General features: G+C 48.8%; 1 protein-coding gene across 2 annotated transcripts in view; it reads left to right on the top strand.

The window, feature by feature from the left end:
* ITGA9 (integrin subunit alpha 9) overlaps window positions 1–17,184 on the top strand; it is a 352,979-nt gene that overhangs the window by 73,879 nt on the left and 261,916 nt on the right. For both annotated transcript variants that reach the window (XM_060022170.1, XM_060022171.1), the window contains exons 14-15: window positions 2,801–2,955; window positions 12,724–12,884. In XM_060022170.1, the coding sequence (XP_059878153.1) occupies window positions 2,801–2,955; window positions 12,724–12,884 (316 nt within the window). The remainder of the gene's footprint in view (window positions 1–2,800; window positions 2,956–12,723; window positions 12,885–17,184) is intronic.

Raw genomic sequence — 17,184 nt, forward strand, 5'->3', positions numbered from 1 at the left:
GGAGTCTAAAAAAATGAAACAAATGGACTTATTTACAAAACAGAAATAGAATCACAGACATAGAAAACAAATTTCTGGTTACCAAAGGGGAAAGGTGGGGGGAGGGATAAATTAGGAGTTTGGGATTAACATATACACACTACTGTATAGAAAATAGATAAACAACAAGGTCCTACTGTATAGCACAGGGAACTATACTCAATATCATATAATAATCTATAAGGGGAAATAATCTGAAAAAGAATAGATATATGTATATGTGTAACTGAATCCCTTTGCTGTACACCTGAAACTCACACAACATTGTAAATCAACTATATTTCAATTAAAAAAAAAGTATTCCAGCCACCAGCTTCTTTAAAGTCTCAAGCACATTTGCGGTGCTGTCTTTGGGTGCCCCTTTGCTTTCATCTCAGACTGTGAAACCCAGTCTCCCGCCCCCCAGGGGTGTGGGTTGGCCAAGCTCTGCCCTCGGGAAGTTTGTTCTCTGGGATTAGCTTGAGAGGGCAGGCCTGGTGTTAGGGTGATAGGCGCTTGGTGTTAATGCCATTGAAGATTAAAGGAAGTGATCAGAGAGGCTTATGAAAGATTTCTGGGCTTTTCCTGGTCCAAAAACAATACTTGGAGTTGAAACAAAAAGGCTTGAGGGAACTGATCTGATGGATGTTGGAGATGTGCTTGTGAAGGTCCTGGTCTGTCATTTCAAAGGACTGTTGTTTTTTTTTTAAACAATGGCTCATGGAGGTCCTATTGTCTGTACCACTCACTTCTGCTTCCTACTCACCTCGCCTTCCCCTGCCAGGCTCTGCCAGGAGAAGAAGTGTCCTCCCCACGAGGGGGTCCTGGGGTGATAGGAGGGCCTGGGCTGCTTCTGTGCAGTGACTGGCAGGACACATGGGCAGCTGGGGTTCTCACAGGGTGGACGCCCTGTTTTGTGAAACTTTGGCTCCTCCTGTGGTTTTCAATCCCTTGGCCTGGAGAGGAGGTTTCACCCATTTAACAAGGTTTTTTTGTTTGTTTTAATTTTTATTGGAGTATAGTTGATTTACAGTGTTGTGTTAGTTTCAGGTGTACAGCAAAGTGAATCAGTTATACATATACATATATCCACTCTTTTTAAGATTCTTTTCCCATATAGGCCATTGCAGAGTATTGAGTAGAGTTCCCTGTGCTATACAGTAGGTCCTTATTAGTTATCTATTTTATATATAGTAGTGTGTATATGTCAGTCCCAGTCTCCCAATTTATCCCTCCCACCCTTTCCCCCCGGTAACCGTAAGTTTGTTTTCTACATCTGTGATTCTATTTCTGTTTTGTGAGTAAGTTCATATAACAAGCGTTTTTGAATACTTACTCTCCTGGGAATATCAGGATGAACTCACCAGGATTCCCACCACCCTCGGAGGGCCTACAGGGCGGGTGGAGCGGGTTTGGAAATGGACAGTGACCTTAGTTACTAGATGAGGCGAGGTGTGAACACAGTGTCGGGAACACAGAGAAGGAAGACATCCAAGTGCCAGGGGTGCTAAGGAACGCTCGAGCATTTTCCAAGGATGAACCCAGAAGGAAGTTGGAAAACCGGATATTGGATTTCTTCCAGGCAGCGCTGTTGTCTGACTTCCGTTAGACCTACAGCTGTATCTGCTCTGGGATCCTGCAGTTCCTTTCTACCTGTCACAGCTGTTCCTCTCTTGACCCATGTCTCAAGGCAGTGCTGGCAATAGTGAAATCCCCTAACCCCATCTGGGCCATGCAGCTCCTCGCTTCCTTTTTTTCTCTGAGGTTTTCCTTAACGCTTTCTTTTCTCAGAGTTGGTGTTGGTCCTGGTTCCCATCTGTCTTGTCCCCCTGGATGCTCTTTGTGGGATCACTGAACACAAGTGAGGTCATTGTTCTCAAGCTGCTAATGCCCCTTAATCTTGTTATGTCACCCCAGTGGCATGAAGGCCAGGGCTCCTTGGAGGTAAAAGGGTCTTTTTGTGAGGCCTGGAGGGGAGAAGGTTAAGCCATAGCTTAGGTGAACCGTCCCTCAGCAGATGTTTGCAACAAGAGCAGAATGGTGTGATTCACTCTCTGCTTCTGTTGGGGAGCCCCCGGGGAGTCCCCAGAAGGCCAGCAATGATGGATGGAGTCCATCCATCAGGCCCTGGGGGATGATCCCTGTCGGTGAGAGGAGTGTGCTTGTTTATTGGGTTTCACTTTTGGTCCCACCACCAGGCAGGTTGGTTTCTTCAGCTCTAAAGTGCTTTGGTGTTACCAGCTGGGACTCCATTCATCAAGGTCTTTTAGAAAAATACTTAATTAATTGATGGGAGTAAATGAAGAGAGTAGGTTTGACCCACTGGATGGGACTTTGCAGTTCATGCTTGTAATGGCAGTAAATGCTTTGGGGAATTCCTGCTTATGTATCTATTTCTTGAGTCACAGCATCCCCTATAGGGACGCCTCTTAAATCTATTCCTATCTTCCTAGTATAATGGAAATCAGAACTTAACTGGTGAAATTTTAAATAATCTCTCAGCATCTTGTGGTTCATTTACGGCTTCAAGCAGATAGATGTGTTTTGTTAACAACTAACTTGCCTTCATTATTGGGAAGATAACGATTCATTTATTGGGAAATAAGCTGAGAAACCGGAGAAAAGGATTTGCAGAGCACCCTGGCCATTCTCTCTTGGACTGTTTCACACTTTAATTAGAGGCTGGGCTGAAGCCCTGGGATTTGTCCTGTTGGTTTACTTCTCATTTGGTTCTGAGTGCTGCTCTTCACCGTGACTAAGTCGCCTTCCTCTTGACCTGTAGGGCGAGACCCGTCATCACGGTGGATGTCTCCATCTTCCTCCCCACCTCCATCAACATCACGGCGCCCCAGTGCCACGATGGCCAGCAGCCTGTGAACTGCCTGAATGTCACCGCCTGCTTTAGCTTCCACGGCAAGCACGTTCCGGGAGAAATAGGTAAAGAGCCACCGAGTCAGGGCTCAGCATAGCCATCTTAGCTGGAGTGGGCATGTGGGGTCATGGGAAGCCAGGGGATGTTTCTGGGGTTCCCTCCTGCTGTGCATCCCAGCTGGTTTTGTAGGCAGCAGGCCCACAGGCTAGATGCCCTTTCCCCTGAGGTTCCCCCTCTTCTTTTCTTACCATTGTTTTTCCAATTCATTGCAACCTCTAGCTCTCAGACAAATAATATTTGACTCTAAGCATCCTTTCTGCAAATTTCCATGGACCAGACTGAAACCTCACTGGGCCACGTGTGGGATAGGTGGTGGGGCTTGTGGAAATGCAGTGAATAGCCTGGCCCTTCTGGAACATTCCATGCAGTTAGAAAAAAGAAGTGGTGGGACTTTGGAGGCTCTCCCTTGAGCTTGCAACACCAGTCAGATGTCAGGGGCTTGTGTTCTTTACTGTGGAATCAGAGACCGAGGATGGGTGGTGGGATTAGGATTGCTGAGTTTTACAAAGGCTCGGGCTTCCAAAAGGTGGGGAAGCTGCTTTGTTAGCTTCAGATGTTGGAGAAGGGGCAGGCGAACCCTGGCCAGTGGCAGCTGTCCCTGCCGTTTCTCTGACTGGGAGAGGGCGACTTGCTGGCCCAGCTCCAGAGACTGGGCCAAGCCCAGGAACAAAATAGGATCAGTGTGTATTAGAATTCAAAGTGTGTGATCACCTGAAGGAAATGAATCTGGAGCAGCTGTGCAGATTAAGAGGTCTTTTAACTTGAGAGACACTGAATAATAGAAAGTAGAGTTCCAGGAAAATGAAACAAAACAAAACAAAACAATAAACACCACCACTATTAAGGACCTGGACTCATTGAATTTCTTAGACAGTTTTTGTGTCATGAGTGTCTCCCCTCCCTACTCACTGTGTAGTCCTTGGACCAGCAGTATCAGCATTTCCTGGGAGCTTGTTAGAAATGCAGAATCGGAGGCCCTGATCTGAACCTCTGAACCAGAAACTGGATTTAGAGCCCCACAAGATGCTAGTACACATTTAAGTTTGAGAAGCTCTGCTATGGAGCACATGTATGTGGGCGCCCAGACACGCAGAGCTCACGGTGCACACACTATTCCATTTCTCTGCTGCACCTTGAATGCTCTACCTTATTTAACAATATGCTAATCCTTCTAGGCTGTTTCATTGGCATTTCTCTTGATCTTCAGGTGGATTGAATAAGCTCAACAATGAAGCCTTGTGTTTTTTATATGGATTTTTGAAAAAGAACTTAGAAATTTCAAAACTGAATATAAATTTACTGTGAACTTGGGACTTGGTTAGTGAGAGAGGACTAACAAACTTTTTGTGTGCAACCCAGTGAGAAAAAGATACTTGGTCCGGATCATACAGGTCTCGGTGAAGCCAAGAGTTGAATTCTGGTCTGATGATACTATTGCTTTCCAAAAATGATTTCCCACCACCTCCCTAATTGTTTAAGGCACCACAGTCTCTAGGAAAAAAATGTTCTGATGGTCTTGGGACTCATATATCCTCTGCCTAATTAGATGGTGTGTCCTTTATCAATACCAACTTGTGATGTAGTTGAACTCCATTAAGGAACATTTTAAAGGAATTGTTGAGTTGAAGATTACTTCTGTTGTGTTTAAAAATAAGCAGAACTACTCTACAATTCTAAGAACAGCAAGCAATTAATAGTTCATGTGTGTGTTCATTTGACAAATATTTACCGTTCGCCTGCACGGGCCAGCCGTGTCCTCACGGAGTTTTTAATGGGAATTAGAAGGAGTTTCTGTTTTGATCCTGAAGCTGCATACACAGTTTTCAAACTCAATAACTACATCACTGTGGTGGTGAAAATGGAGGTAAGTTGGGTAGAGCAGGAATAGAGGAGAAGAAACCAAGATGCAAATTTTGAGCGAGAGTGATTTCAGAGCATATGAGATCAGTGGGAGAGCAAACTCTGATTTGTAGGTTCAGGGGCTGAGCCAGGAGGAGATGTGGGTTTCTCCTCATGCTGCCCCCCACAAGTGGCTCCTTCTGGAACCCCAGTCATTGACCCCAGCCACCAGGGCCCCTTTCATTGACCCTGGTCATCGGGGACCCTTTCCTTGACCCCAGTCATTGGGGCCCCTTTCATTGACCTCCAGGCAGAATTATAATTAAGGTCCAGGCTAGCAATGGCCCTTCAGTGCTGGGGTATGATGGAAGAGACAGGCTGTCAGATGACATCCAGTGTTGCCTTCATGGGCAGCAACCTGGCTAATGTCCACCTTAGGATGTGGAACGTTGAGCAGGAGCACCTGCCCCAGTGCAGGTTACTTCCTTACCCTCCATCTGCCACATGGGTTCATTGATGAAATTAGACATCCCTTGACAGTCTAAGGGGATGTTTGCCCACATTTATTTAAGATTCAGGCATGAAGAGGATGATAACTGGAGACTTTGGGTATTCGTAGGGCAAAGCAGGAAATTTTCTATCCCTGGCATTTTCTGTTCCTTCCCCTGCCATTCAGGGAAATGAGCTATATCTCAGCCTTCGCAGTAAAGGGAGAAATGTAGAAATCTGCCGCAAAATAAGCTGGCAGGGGAATACAGAGAGTTTGAGGCGGGAATGATGGGAAGTCATGATAGTGTGATGAGGAATCAGGTGGAGGCAAAGTAGCCAGGTGGATCCAGATGTGGGCAGAGTGCAGCATAGAAGCAGCCCCTTGGTTCTGTACCACCGGGAAGATCAGGTCCCCTGTTTCCATATCCAGGAAGGATGGGAGCACCTTCAGCACACAGACATCCTCCTCTCTCCTCCAGGCCCAGCAGCCAGTGCTGGCCAGCTCAGTGTCATTGCTCAGGCCTCTGTGTTGGGAGCCCAGGGCTGGAACTCCAGTTATGAGCCTTCCTTGCTCTCACTGCTGGCAGCTGCACAAGAGCATGTTAGTGGTGGTTTTGGCATGGCATGCTTGGCAAGTGGGCATCTTCTAGGCACCTCTCAGTGTCTGCATTTCCAGAGCTGAGTCTGTCAGCAGAACGGCTGCATTTGGGCAAGACAGCCTGGGCAGTGCAATAAAGAGGCGCCAGTTGTGTGCTAGGTACTTCGGAACAGTTGTCCGAAGTGGCATATATCTGCTGGCACCGAAGTGGCATATATCTGCTGTGGGACCACCCTGGGGATGTCTTGGGGGGCCGTAAGCAGTTGACATTATAGTCATCTCTTTGGTTTTTTCTCTCCCTTGGGACCTGATGGGGCTGAAGCATACACAGAGAGAAGGGACTCCTTTTGCCTCTTCATTTTCTGTGTTGGTAATGGAAAAACCAAAGCTCCCACTTGGTCACAGAACATTCAGGGCCAGCTGATGACCCAAGCCACTAGAGGGGCTGCTGCTGCTTCTGGCAATGCTGTGGGAACTACAGAGGTTCTTTACGGGGGTGACTCTGCCTTGGCGCCAGTGACAGCTTGGCAGGGTCCATTCAGGAAGATGGAAACCACACCAGTTATCTTAACAGAGAGCGGTTAACGTTTGGAATCAGATAAGCAGGTCATGGAGGACCCGGAAGTAACTGCAGGGAGCAGCCACCACTTCTAGGTCTGCACCAGGGATCTCAAAGGTGGTTTCCAGACCGGCTGCCACAGCAGTACATGGAATCTTGTTAGACATGTGAATTCTGCCTGATTTGGAAACTCTGAGGGTGGGGCCCAGCAAAACGTGTTTTAAAGGAATTTTTTTAATATATAAAAATTTATTTATTTATTTACTGGCTGAGTTTGGTCTTTGTTGCTGCATGTGGGCTTTCTCTAGTTGTGGCCAGCCGGGGCTACTCTTTGTTGTGGTGCACAGGCTTCTCATTGCAGTGGATTCTCTTGTTGTGGAGCATAGGCTCTAGGCACGCAAGCTTCAGAAGTTGTGGCTCACGGGCTCTAGAGCGCAGGCTCAGTAGTTGTGGCTCACGGGCTTTGTTGCTCTGTGGTGTGAGGGATCTTCCCGGACCAGGGCTCGAACCCGTGTCCCCTGCATTAGCAGGCGGATTCTTAACCACTGCACCACCAGGGAAGCCCGCAAAATGTGTTTTAACAAGCTTGCAGCTGGCTTAGGTTTGAGAACCTCTGGTCAAGGGGAACAAAGGGAAAAGGTTATACACGTGGGGGACCACTTCCTTGGGGTCATCAGAACATAGAAGCTTGGAGAAGCGACCTTGCGGACCTGGCATCTAAACCTCAGAAGAGGGGACAGTGGCTGGTGCTGCTGGTACCTCAGAGGGGTGCAGTGAGGCTGGTTCTGAGGTGTGGGGGAAACATGAAACGAGAATTAACTGCTGTTGGAGGCGGCCACCATGGAAAACTGTCGCTGGGTTAAGCTCATGGGAAGCCCCTTCCCCTCTTCCAGCCTTGCAGCCTCCCTCAAGCTCTCCATGTCTGCAGGGCCTCCCAGAGAGCTACTGGCAAGGCAGAAGTGAGGTTTGCAGAATCCCAGCTGGGCAGAGCAGCAGCTTCTTTTTTTTTTTTTTTTTTTTTTTTTTGCGGTACGCGGGCCTCTCACTGTTGTGGCCTCTCCCGTTGCGGAGCACAGGCTCCGGACGCGCAGGCTCAGCGGCCATGGCTCATGGGCCCAGCCGCTCCGTAGCATGTGGGATCTTCCCTCACCGGGGCACGAACCCGTGTCCCCTGCATCGGCAGGCGGACTGTCAACCACTGTGTCACCAGGGAAGCCCGAGCAGCAGCTTCTTAAATCCGTCACAAGGAGTCACTGAAACTCCTGTTGGCTCATTCAATCAACAGATAGTTATTAGGTTCTGAAAGGTGCCAGACTCTGTGCCCAGCGTTGGGCACAGAGCATGGAACAGGCCAGTCAAGGTCCTTGCCCCCATGGAGTGTGTGTGGTCAGCCCTGTGCTCCGTCCTGGGGTGCAGACACCGTGCCCAACTCAACCCCCAGAACACACTTATAACGGATTTCATCAAGCTATATAAAACAAGAGTTCGGCTCATCTCAAGTCTTATTAACCTTCATTCTTGGCCTGGGGAGCAGCGTGTGGCTCCTGGGAGCCTCCTGGTTGCCATAAGCAAGGCAGGTGAAGGCCATGCCTGAGAGGCCTCTGCCCCTTACCCGCGGGCTGGGCCTGTACCTACTTGCCGGCCAGGCTGAAACCTAAATGCACTTGTCAGTCCTTGGAGGCTGAGACTCAAGCTGGCAATCCTGGACTCTCCCCGGAGCACTAAATAGAAACCAGGCAGGGCTGAGCCCTAAGTGGTTGTGTTCTGTGCTCTGACCCAGCTCCCTCATGTTGCTGTGGCTCTCGTATAGCCTGGCGAAGCTGTGAGTGAGCAGGGGGCCTGCCCTACCCCTGGACAAGCAGTAGAGCCCAGGTCCTGATAAATGGCACCAAGGTCATGCAAGCCAGTGGCAGAAATAAGTCTGACACCAGCAAGCTTTCCCCAGACCCTTCCTCTGGTCCTAGGGATGTGTTTCTACTCAAGAGAGCATTTGCACACAGAGAACATTCCCTGAGCTCCTTCTGGTCTCTCGAGAAGCATGGAGATGGGATAATGAGGCAAATCCATGTTCTATGGGGGGGGGGGGGCGGGGTCCTATTCTAATTACCACCTCATTCCTTTGGGGGAGAGCGAGAAAAGTTAGGTAAGTGGAAATAGCCTTTTTTCCCCTCTCCTGGAAAACTCCGAGGGAAGCTCAGAGTAAGTTGAAGGAGGATTTATTAGTAGAATTTCACAGCTGAAATCATGTTCTGATGGAGAATGGGAATGAATCAAAACTCTCTGGGAGCGACCAGAGCCGTGCTGATGCAAGACAGCTGACTCGATGCTGGCCCGGGCCGGTGTGGGGGGCCCTGGGGAACCAGCTGGGGGGCAGGGAAAGGAGGAGGCTGGAAGCATGACTCTGGGCTGATCAGCTTTTCCATCAAGATGACATCATTCGACATGGCAGGGACACAAGCTGCCAGAAGGAGAGCTGAGGATGTGAAGTGCGCTGTTGGAGCAGGCCCTAATCAGAACCAGCACCTCCCCGGCCGCCTGGGCTGGGGGCGGCCGCTAGCAACTCCACCAGCCTGTTGCTTCCACGGGGTGGGCCGCCGAGCCAAGGGGCTGTCAGGCTGCTTCTCCGGCATCTCGTCTGCTTCTTAGGCGGGGCTCCCTTTTAGACACACTTGGGGTGGGGGCTGATCAAAACTGTTAGCAGCGAGCTCAGGGATTTAGGGTGGTCCACACTTCTTGCCACTCTGGCAGCTACCTCCTCACTCAGGCTGGGTTTCCCATCATGGGTCTCTGGTTTTCTTCTAGAAGAGAGATTTTGCTAAGAGGTGCTGACTTCTTTTTGTGTAATTTAAAATGCCAAAATAAATTTTAAATCAAGGAGAAGCACTGAGTAGGCAGTTCAAAAGGGGAAATGTTTCCAAAATGATTGCACTTGGTGAATTGGGTAATTTGGTCTGTCTGATTGTATGCTTTCTTGGTTTAGAAATATCTGGTAGGTGAGCGTGTTGGCATGTGTACAGTCTGCCCATAGCAGAGCAGCGGTTGTGGTCCTCAGCTTGGCGTTAGTAACTCAGCTGTTTCTCCCCTCCCTTGAGTTGCAAGAAGAATCTATTGGGCCAACAATTCTGCAGTGAGATGGGGTTTTGGAGAACTAAGCTTGATGTTTGTAAAGTATCTGCACAGTTCTTGGCACATATGGAGGGTCGAATTCATTCTGTTTTCTGGACTTGTCCCATTTTAATGCAGATTCTTGGAGAAGCAGAGCCTGTATCAAGGATTTGAGTGCACATTGTTGATTCAGGAGGGGATCCCAGGAAACATCAGTAGGAAAGCAGGACCATGAGATAGGAAGGGAAGGCAGCTGTATTAGGGTTCACCAGAGAAGCAGAACCAAGAGGGTGTGTGTATATGGATATTATAGCTCAGAGGCAGTCTGGAAGCAGCACTTCTTTTCTGGGGGGGACCTTGGTCTTTACATTTTAAGGCACTCAACTGATTGGGCGAGGCCCACCTGCATTCTGGAGGGTAATCTGCTTTATTCAAAGTCTACTGATTTAAATGTCAATCCCATCTAAAAACTACCTTCATCGTAACATCCTGATGGGTGTTTGACCAAATATCTGGATACCGTGGCTTAGTCAAGTTGACTAGAAACCATCACAGCAGCTGGATAGAGGGTGTGTTATTAAACAAGTTACCACTGTAACAGGGCGGCGGGAGCAGAATCCTGCTAGGGAAGTCTGGGAGCCAGTGTGGAACACACCTCACGGTTACCCCACCCAAAGGACCAGGGAGCTGGGGTCATGCTTTCCTGAGCGCTGCCCCAGGGGCTTTAGTCCTTGGTGCTCCTGGCCTGCCATGCCCACGGGTGCGTGCCATGCCCACCAAAGCCCTTGGGAAAGGGAATGCAGGTGCCGGCAGTTGGAAGTTGGGCTGGACAGCAGGGAAATGGTAAAAGCCAAGAGGATGTAGGTGGGGCCCTGATGCTATCTGCTCTGTCTTCCTGTGTTCATTTCCACCCAGGCTTTCTCTGGGCTCAGCCATTCATTGCTGACGAGATGGTTCAAACCCTCTGTTCTCTCCTTGGTCACCCTTCATGCCCACCCAGGGGAGGGTGGCTGTAGCTCTCTCACCTGGGAGGACGGCCAGGTGGGGGGCTGTAGCGGGGACCCCACTCAGCAGCTGCTGCCACCACGTTGGTTACCCCACCAAGGTCTTCTGGCTCATCTTCCAGCAACACCCATCTCCAGTCCTGATCCTGCTAAATGAAACTTGGAAACTCACTTCATTTATGTTGTACATATTCTTATTGTTTGGCTGTTGCTCAGGGAAATTGTGATTAGGAGAAAGTAAATTAGCCAAAGTTCAGCTCCAAATCTCTATACTCATTTGATTTTGCTGTCTGTGCATTCCAAGAATGTGAGTTTTTTGTCTGATAATATAAAAAATGCACCAAGAACCAGTATGGTAGGAATAGCCCAACACTGGAGATGAGCAGAGTTCCAGATTCCGCTCTCTGGCCTGCAGCAAGTCTTGTTCCCTCTTGCGCCATCAGTTCCTCATCTGAAAAATGAGGGTCTTGATGTAGATGGTCCCTAGGCTTGCCCAAAAGGTTAGACATTCTACGAGTCTACCCCATTTCCTGCACTGTCACCATCAGAGCAGGTATGTAAATCTTGTATAGGTTCCCATGTTTTCTCTGTTGAAGTACTTTCCCGTGTGCTTTCTTCTGTTCCCAAAAATATCTCCTGGGATCATCCAGGTCGCAGGTACCTCCTGGTGATCTAGCCTTGCCTTGGAAATCAGCTGTTTGCTGAAATAAACAAGCTGGGGCAAACCTGCCCTTGCTGACCAGGAATCTGCCAGCTTGGCCTGGCAAGGTCCCTGAGATGGCAGAGGCCCAGGAAAACCATTAAATGCATCAAAAATATACCCTGTGGCAGCTACAGAATGCCAATCCAGGTCACTTTCCTCCTTCGTACCTCCCCCAGTGGCTGATCCCTTTGATGTTATTAAAAGCCAGAGCCATCCGCATGGCCCCCGCTTCACATACTTAAATGCCAGGAGGCATTAGGCTGATTTTTTTTTTGGTGCAAGAGCCCAGCTTCTAGGAGGCTGGTGTGTGGAGCCAGGGCAGGGGCTGGGTCATCTGCTTTCCCACTGCTCAGCAGTCTCATCTGGTCATTTTAGGGACAGAAGCTCCTTTTCTCTCACTTTAAAAATACCACATTCCCCTGAATCCACAAAGCAACTAAAAGATAGTGTTACGTAAAAAAGTGTTATGGAGGGGCTGACCTCTGAAACAGGGTTCTGTGGGACAGAAAAGCAATGAAATGGGTCTGTTAATACCAAAGCCATATTTACCTAATAAAACACATTGTCCCATACTTACTGACAGACTCTGAAATAATGGAGGCGAAACCCTTTGGGTTTATTTATCCAATGTGTGTTCTCTATCGTGACCATTTTTTAAAGTCCCACATTGTGTCACAGTAGGTTCTGCCATCTGGCATTACACCTTGAGGCACAAGGTGATGAGGTTTCCTTTTTGGGAATGCACCCCAGTACAGACCCCACAGTGGTCATGGTTTTGTTGAACCGATAGGCACCATAAAACTGGTCACTGTATGGCGGCCTAGGAATGAAGTCAGCTTCAGCCGCCCCTGTGTTTCCCTGAGTGAAATCTCCATGAGGGCAGGAGTTTGCCCTCGTTGTTCTTTGATGTGTCTCCCATGCCTGCACAGTGCCCAGCTCAGTGGACCACGGATGGCTATGGTCCAGTAGATGTAGCAGTTATAGAGCCCGACGTAACAGCTGTGCAATGAGTCAGACTTATTGGGTGATTCCTCCCTCGTGTGGGGCATATGTCCTGTTTCTTTATGGGAGTCAGTATTCTATGCAGCCTTGGTGGTTTCAGCAGCTTCTTGTAGTATTCCTTGTAATTGTCCTGCCTTTCAGGACACTAATTGTGTTGGGTACAGCTAACCATTGATGTGTATATTGGTGGCTCAAGTGATAACTCGTGAGGTTTAAATTGTGGGGAGCTGTGAAGTGTGATGCCCAGAGCATCCCCAGGAAGACAGGGCTGTCCCAGTGTCTCCGGATTCTGGGGGTGCCTGGCTGTATATTTCTCTCTGAGATGGTATTGATCGGGGCTGCCTGCCATCAGTCCTCTGTGCAGCAGGGGGCTAGGTATTGTCTGAAGGGTGCTTGTGATCCTCTGAGGGGGTCTGGAGGGGGCCTTGTCACTGTGTCTATCCTCGCTGATGTTTTGACCTTATTCATTGGCAGGCCTGAATTACGTTCTGACGGCTGATATGGCCAAAAAAGAAAAGAGCCAGTTGCCCAGGGTCTACTTTGTGTTGCTGGGAGAGTCCGTGGGTCAGGTCTCAGAGAAGCTGCAGCTGGTCCATTTGGAGGCGACGTGTCATCATTACGTGGCCCATGTGAAGGTCAGTTCTTTTTATCCTCAAACTTTGATCTCTACAGATGTTCATTTGGAACTGGTGGAAACTTTTATTGTGCATTACATATGCTCTGACTTTCAAAATTTTATTTTACAAGGAGGAGAACATTCGTTTCTTCTTTTAAAGTTGGAGTTGGGCAGCTCTTTATTGATCTTACTGTGCTGGTCTTAGCCTTTGAGGGGGGTGATGGTAGGCCAGGAGACCAGCAGTGCTCTCTGGCCTTGCCTTGTTCTCTTGGGATGCTTTTTGTCCTCTCCCCTCTGTGAGGCTCAGTAGTCTTCTCAGAGGAGAGACACAGAAGCACATGCCTCTGAGTCAGCAGTGGTGCTGGATCACACTGTGCCTGATGCCTTTCTTGGTGATTCACTACATATTAGCTCATAGTCAAGGTTAAGGTGTTTTACAACTGGTTTGATTGTCCTCTCTTGATTACTTCCTGTTTATTTTAGGAGTGCATTTTATGGTCCCTTTCCCCCTCAATTAAATAAACTTTCAAAATGTTTTTCTTCTACTGAAATTATTTGTTAAATACACTTTGCTGCTAATTCAGGAGGCCAGGCTTCAATTAGTTACAGAGAGGCCCCTGTGTAGGCAGGTCCTGTCAGGTTGGGAGTCTGGTGCCCATTGCTGCAGGAACAGCCAGCCACTGACCCCCAGGCAGAGACAGCAAAGGAGGTGGAAGGACCCCCATGACCCAAGCCACATGATGGGTAAGATGAATGTGGGTTTTGGTGTCACACAGACCCGGTTTGTGTCCAGTTGGATGAGAATTTTGACTTCTTTGTGTCTTAGTTTCTGCATCTCTAAAATAGTTACCTTAAAAGGTGGTTGTAGAATTAAACATTACATGATGGATATACTTAAAGGACCTTGCACGGAGTCTGCCACACAGCAGGCACTCAGCATTATTATTCGGTTGGACCATACGTAATTGCCAATATTCTAACATTCTTGACTTACAAAAATGATTACATGTAGTTCAACCATTATTAATGACCAGTGGCTTTTTGGATGATAACAAAAATAGACTACGGATTGGAGATGAAGTGTCCTTCTATTATTATGTCGTTAGTGCCAGAGCAGGAGAATAACAGCTGCTTCTGCATGCTTCTGGGTTGTAGATAGAGAAATGCCCCACACATCCATGGCACTTTGGCCCAGAGCCTGAGTCCATGCCCCTGAGATGCTTTTCAGTGGGGCTGGGCTCTGTCTCCTGCCAGGACGCATGCAGGGGCCTGCCCAGACCAGCTGCCCTCAGGCCTGGGCAGTGAAGGCCATTTATAAAGCAAATCATGCTCTTGTTAAGCCAACAAGCCACCCACCTCTATGGGTCTTAGATGATGTTGGCTCGTGAGCACCCTTCGGGGTATGAGGCCGTCAAGTCAAACACTGCCAGGCCTTCAAGTGCCTGCACTTGGCGTCTCCACACTTCCTGGAGGTGGGGCGTCTTCCCTTGGGTTTCTTTTCTCTTTTTTTAAAAAATTAATTTATTTTAATTTTGGCTGTGTTGTGTCTTTGTTGTTGCGCGTGGGCTTTCTCTGGTTGCGGCGAGCGGGGGCTACTCTTCGTTGCGGTGCGTGGGCTTCTCATCGCGGTGGCTTCTCTTGTTGCAGAGCACGGGCTCTAGGAGCACGGGCTTCAGTAGTTGTAGCATGAGGGCTCAGTAGTTGTGGCTCTCGAGCTCTAGAGTGCAGGCTCAGTAGTTGTGGCGCACGGGCTTAGTTGCTCCGCGGCATGTGGGATCTTCCGAGACCAGGGCTTGAACCCATGTCCCCTGCATTGGCAGGCAGATTCTTAACCACTGTGTCACCAGGAAAGCCCTTCCCTTGGGTTTCTTTATGCTGGTCTCTTCCACAAATACTTTCCTTCTGGGCTCTTGGAACTTCTTGCTTTGACTGAGAGGTTACCCCTTCCCATGTAGCTACCAGGAGTCTTGGCTGCGAGATAGGGCCACACAGAGCCTGCAGGGCTTTGCAAAATACACTCAGAAAACAGCAATAATGAGGTGCAGGCCGGAGGTAGGGCTGTTTCTGTGGTGGCTTCTGAGGATTAACTGGGGAAGAGCAGAGCTGCCCCAGGCTATTGGTCCTGCAATGTCCTAATATCTAGGGTTCCAGACTTAGCAAATAAAAATATTAGACTTCCAGTTAAAACTGAATTTTCAGGTAAACAACAAATCAGTTTTTTTTTTTAGTATAAGTATGTCCTAAATAGTGCATTTACTTATCCTAAAAGAATTAAAAAAAAAATATTTGTCGTTTATCTGCAATTAACATTTAGCTGGGCATCCAGTTGGAAGGGTCACCCTGACCGATATCCTTCCATCCCACAAGCGGCACTTCTCCCATCAGTCAAAACACTGCTGACAAGGAGAGACATTGGATGGGGGTCAGAAGAATTTGGAGGATGAAGGCAGGGCTCAGGAGCACAGAGCAATCACACACCTTTATGGGATTATTTGGGTCATTTTAAGGAAGAGCAAGAGAGCAGGCTTCAGCAGGGCTTCTTGGACCTAGAAAAATTTGGATATAGTTATTGCTTGGCCATTTTCTCATGCAAGGAGACCGGGGTGGTGGGATCCATCAGGAAGTCACAAGCCTCTGATGCCTTTATGGTTCAGGAGACGCTCAAGGTGGATGATAATTTATAGCCATGTGGGAAGTTTTTTTCTACCAGGCATTGTCTGTGTCATAGCAGAGGACCCTGGGGACTGGCAAAGGGAGCCAGTGAAGGTGAATGCTAATGGGCCCGTTGGCTGTTCGCGATGTGGCCCAGCTGGCTTGGCCTGTGGTTTCTCCAGTTGTGGGAAAACAGCTGTGAAGGCAGTGACCCTTGTGTGGCCGAGGCAGGCAGCAATGCTGGGGGCAGGGAGTGGCAGCCTGGCCACCTCCTGGAGTGGGGCCGCGGGCTGGGAGCTGCTCATCAGGGCGGCAGGGCGTGAGAGCACAGCGCAGCCTTCTTGATGGGGCTGGCGCTGGGATTTATAGACAGTGAAGGAAGAGAGAGAAAAGTGTTCTTGCTTATCACACACCATATGGCACGCAGGCAGGGAGGCAGGCGCTAGGCGCTGGGTGTGTTTTGTTTAGGCTATCTTTAGGTATTTTTTTCCTTTTTTTCTTTAAGCCCATTCCAATCTTTTTTTCCCTTCTTCCTTTTTCCCCGAGGTTTTCATTCCATATATGGCGACAAGTATCTCTATCATAGAAAACTGCTCTGGCTGACACCCGCCTTCCAGGCTGGCTGCGTTGTCCCATTTTGTTCCTTTCACAGCCCTGGTGGGGCCTCCGAGGTGTACCTAATTTTATGATACACTGCATCCTCCTGGGGGTGTGAGTCCACTCTCAAGGCTCACTTGGTCAGCAGAGCTGAGGCAGATTTTGCTGCTTCCTTGGCCTCTCTCCCTCAGAGTCCACAAGCCCCAGTTTGGGGGATGGGCCCCCTTCTACTAGTGAAGGGGCCTAGAAACCTCTGTGGGTCCCCAAGGTCACAGGTGAAAGCCCACACACCTCCCCTCAGCCTCAGGGCTCTCCACAACTTGGCCTCAGTTTACCTGTCCAGCCGCATTTCTGCATCACATCACACGTGCCCTGGGCTCTTGTCAAGGTGGACTGACCCTTTACCCCTGGAATGTGTCCCTCGTGCTTCCCAGTCTTAGTTCTTGTGCTCACCCAGCACCTCTGGCACTTGAGTCACCAGAGGCCCAGGTTTTGTCATATCCGTGTACAACCACGTACCACCTGCATGGTTTTTGCATTTTTTGGTCTCAAACGTGCACCACCTGCGGTATTTTATTTCCTATTTTTTTCTTTCAATCATCCTTTTGCCTGAAAATAATTTATAGCAGAAACTGTACACTCCTGTAAGTGGAACACCAATTATTGCCTGCCAAAAGAGAAAGTAACTGTAAACAAAAATACATTGAAGACACAACAGTGGTGTTGAATTCTAACTGGGCTTCATTCTTTGCTGAAGTCCCTGAAGAAGCGGCCCGCTCTTCCTGTGTGTTAGAAGGGGAAGTTACAGAGTGCTGCGGAAGTATTAAAGACATGCTGGCACCACAATGAACTTTCTCTCTGATGCAATCAGAAGGACTAAATGGGTATTGACTGTGGAGTAACTTTCCAAATGTATGGGTCCTTTTATAGAGCCCTGCCCACGTGCCGTGGGAATCCATGCCATGAACCCCGTATGGAAAGCCCTAGGGCCTGGACTCATTCTGCTTTGATTGGCTGTGCCTTCCCCCTCTTGCCTGCTGAAGGGTTATCTGTGTTTCAAGGCTCAGTCA

This window comes from Delphinus delphis, chromosome 10, assembly GCF_949987515.2.
Source record: "Delphinus delphis chromosome 10, mDelDel1.2, whole genome shotgun sequence".
In the NCBI taxonomy this organism is placed as follows: Eukaryota; Metazoa; Chordata; class Mammalia; order Artiodactyla; family Delphinidae; genus Delphinus; species Delphinus delphis.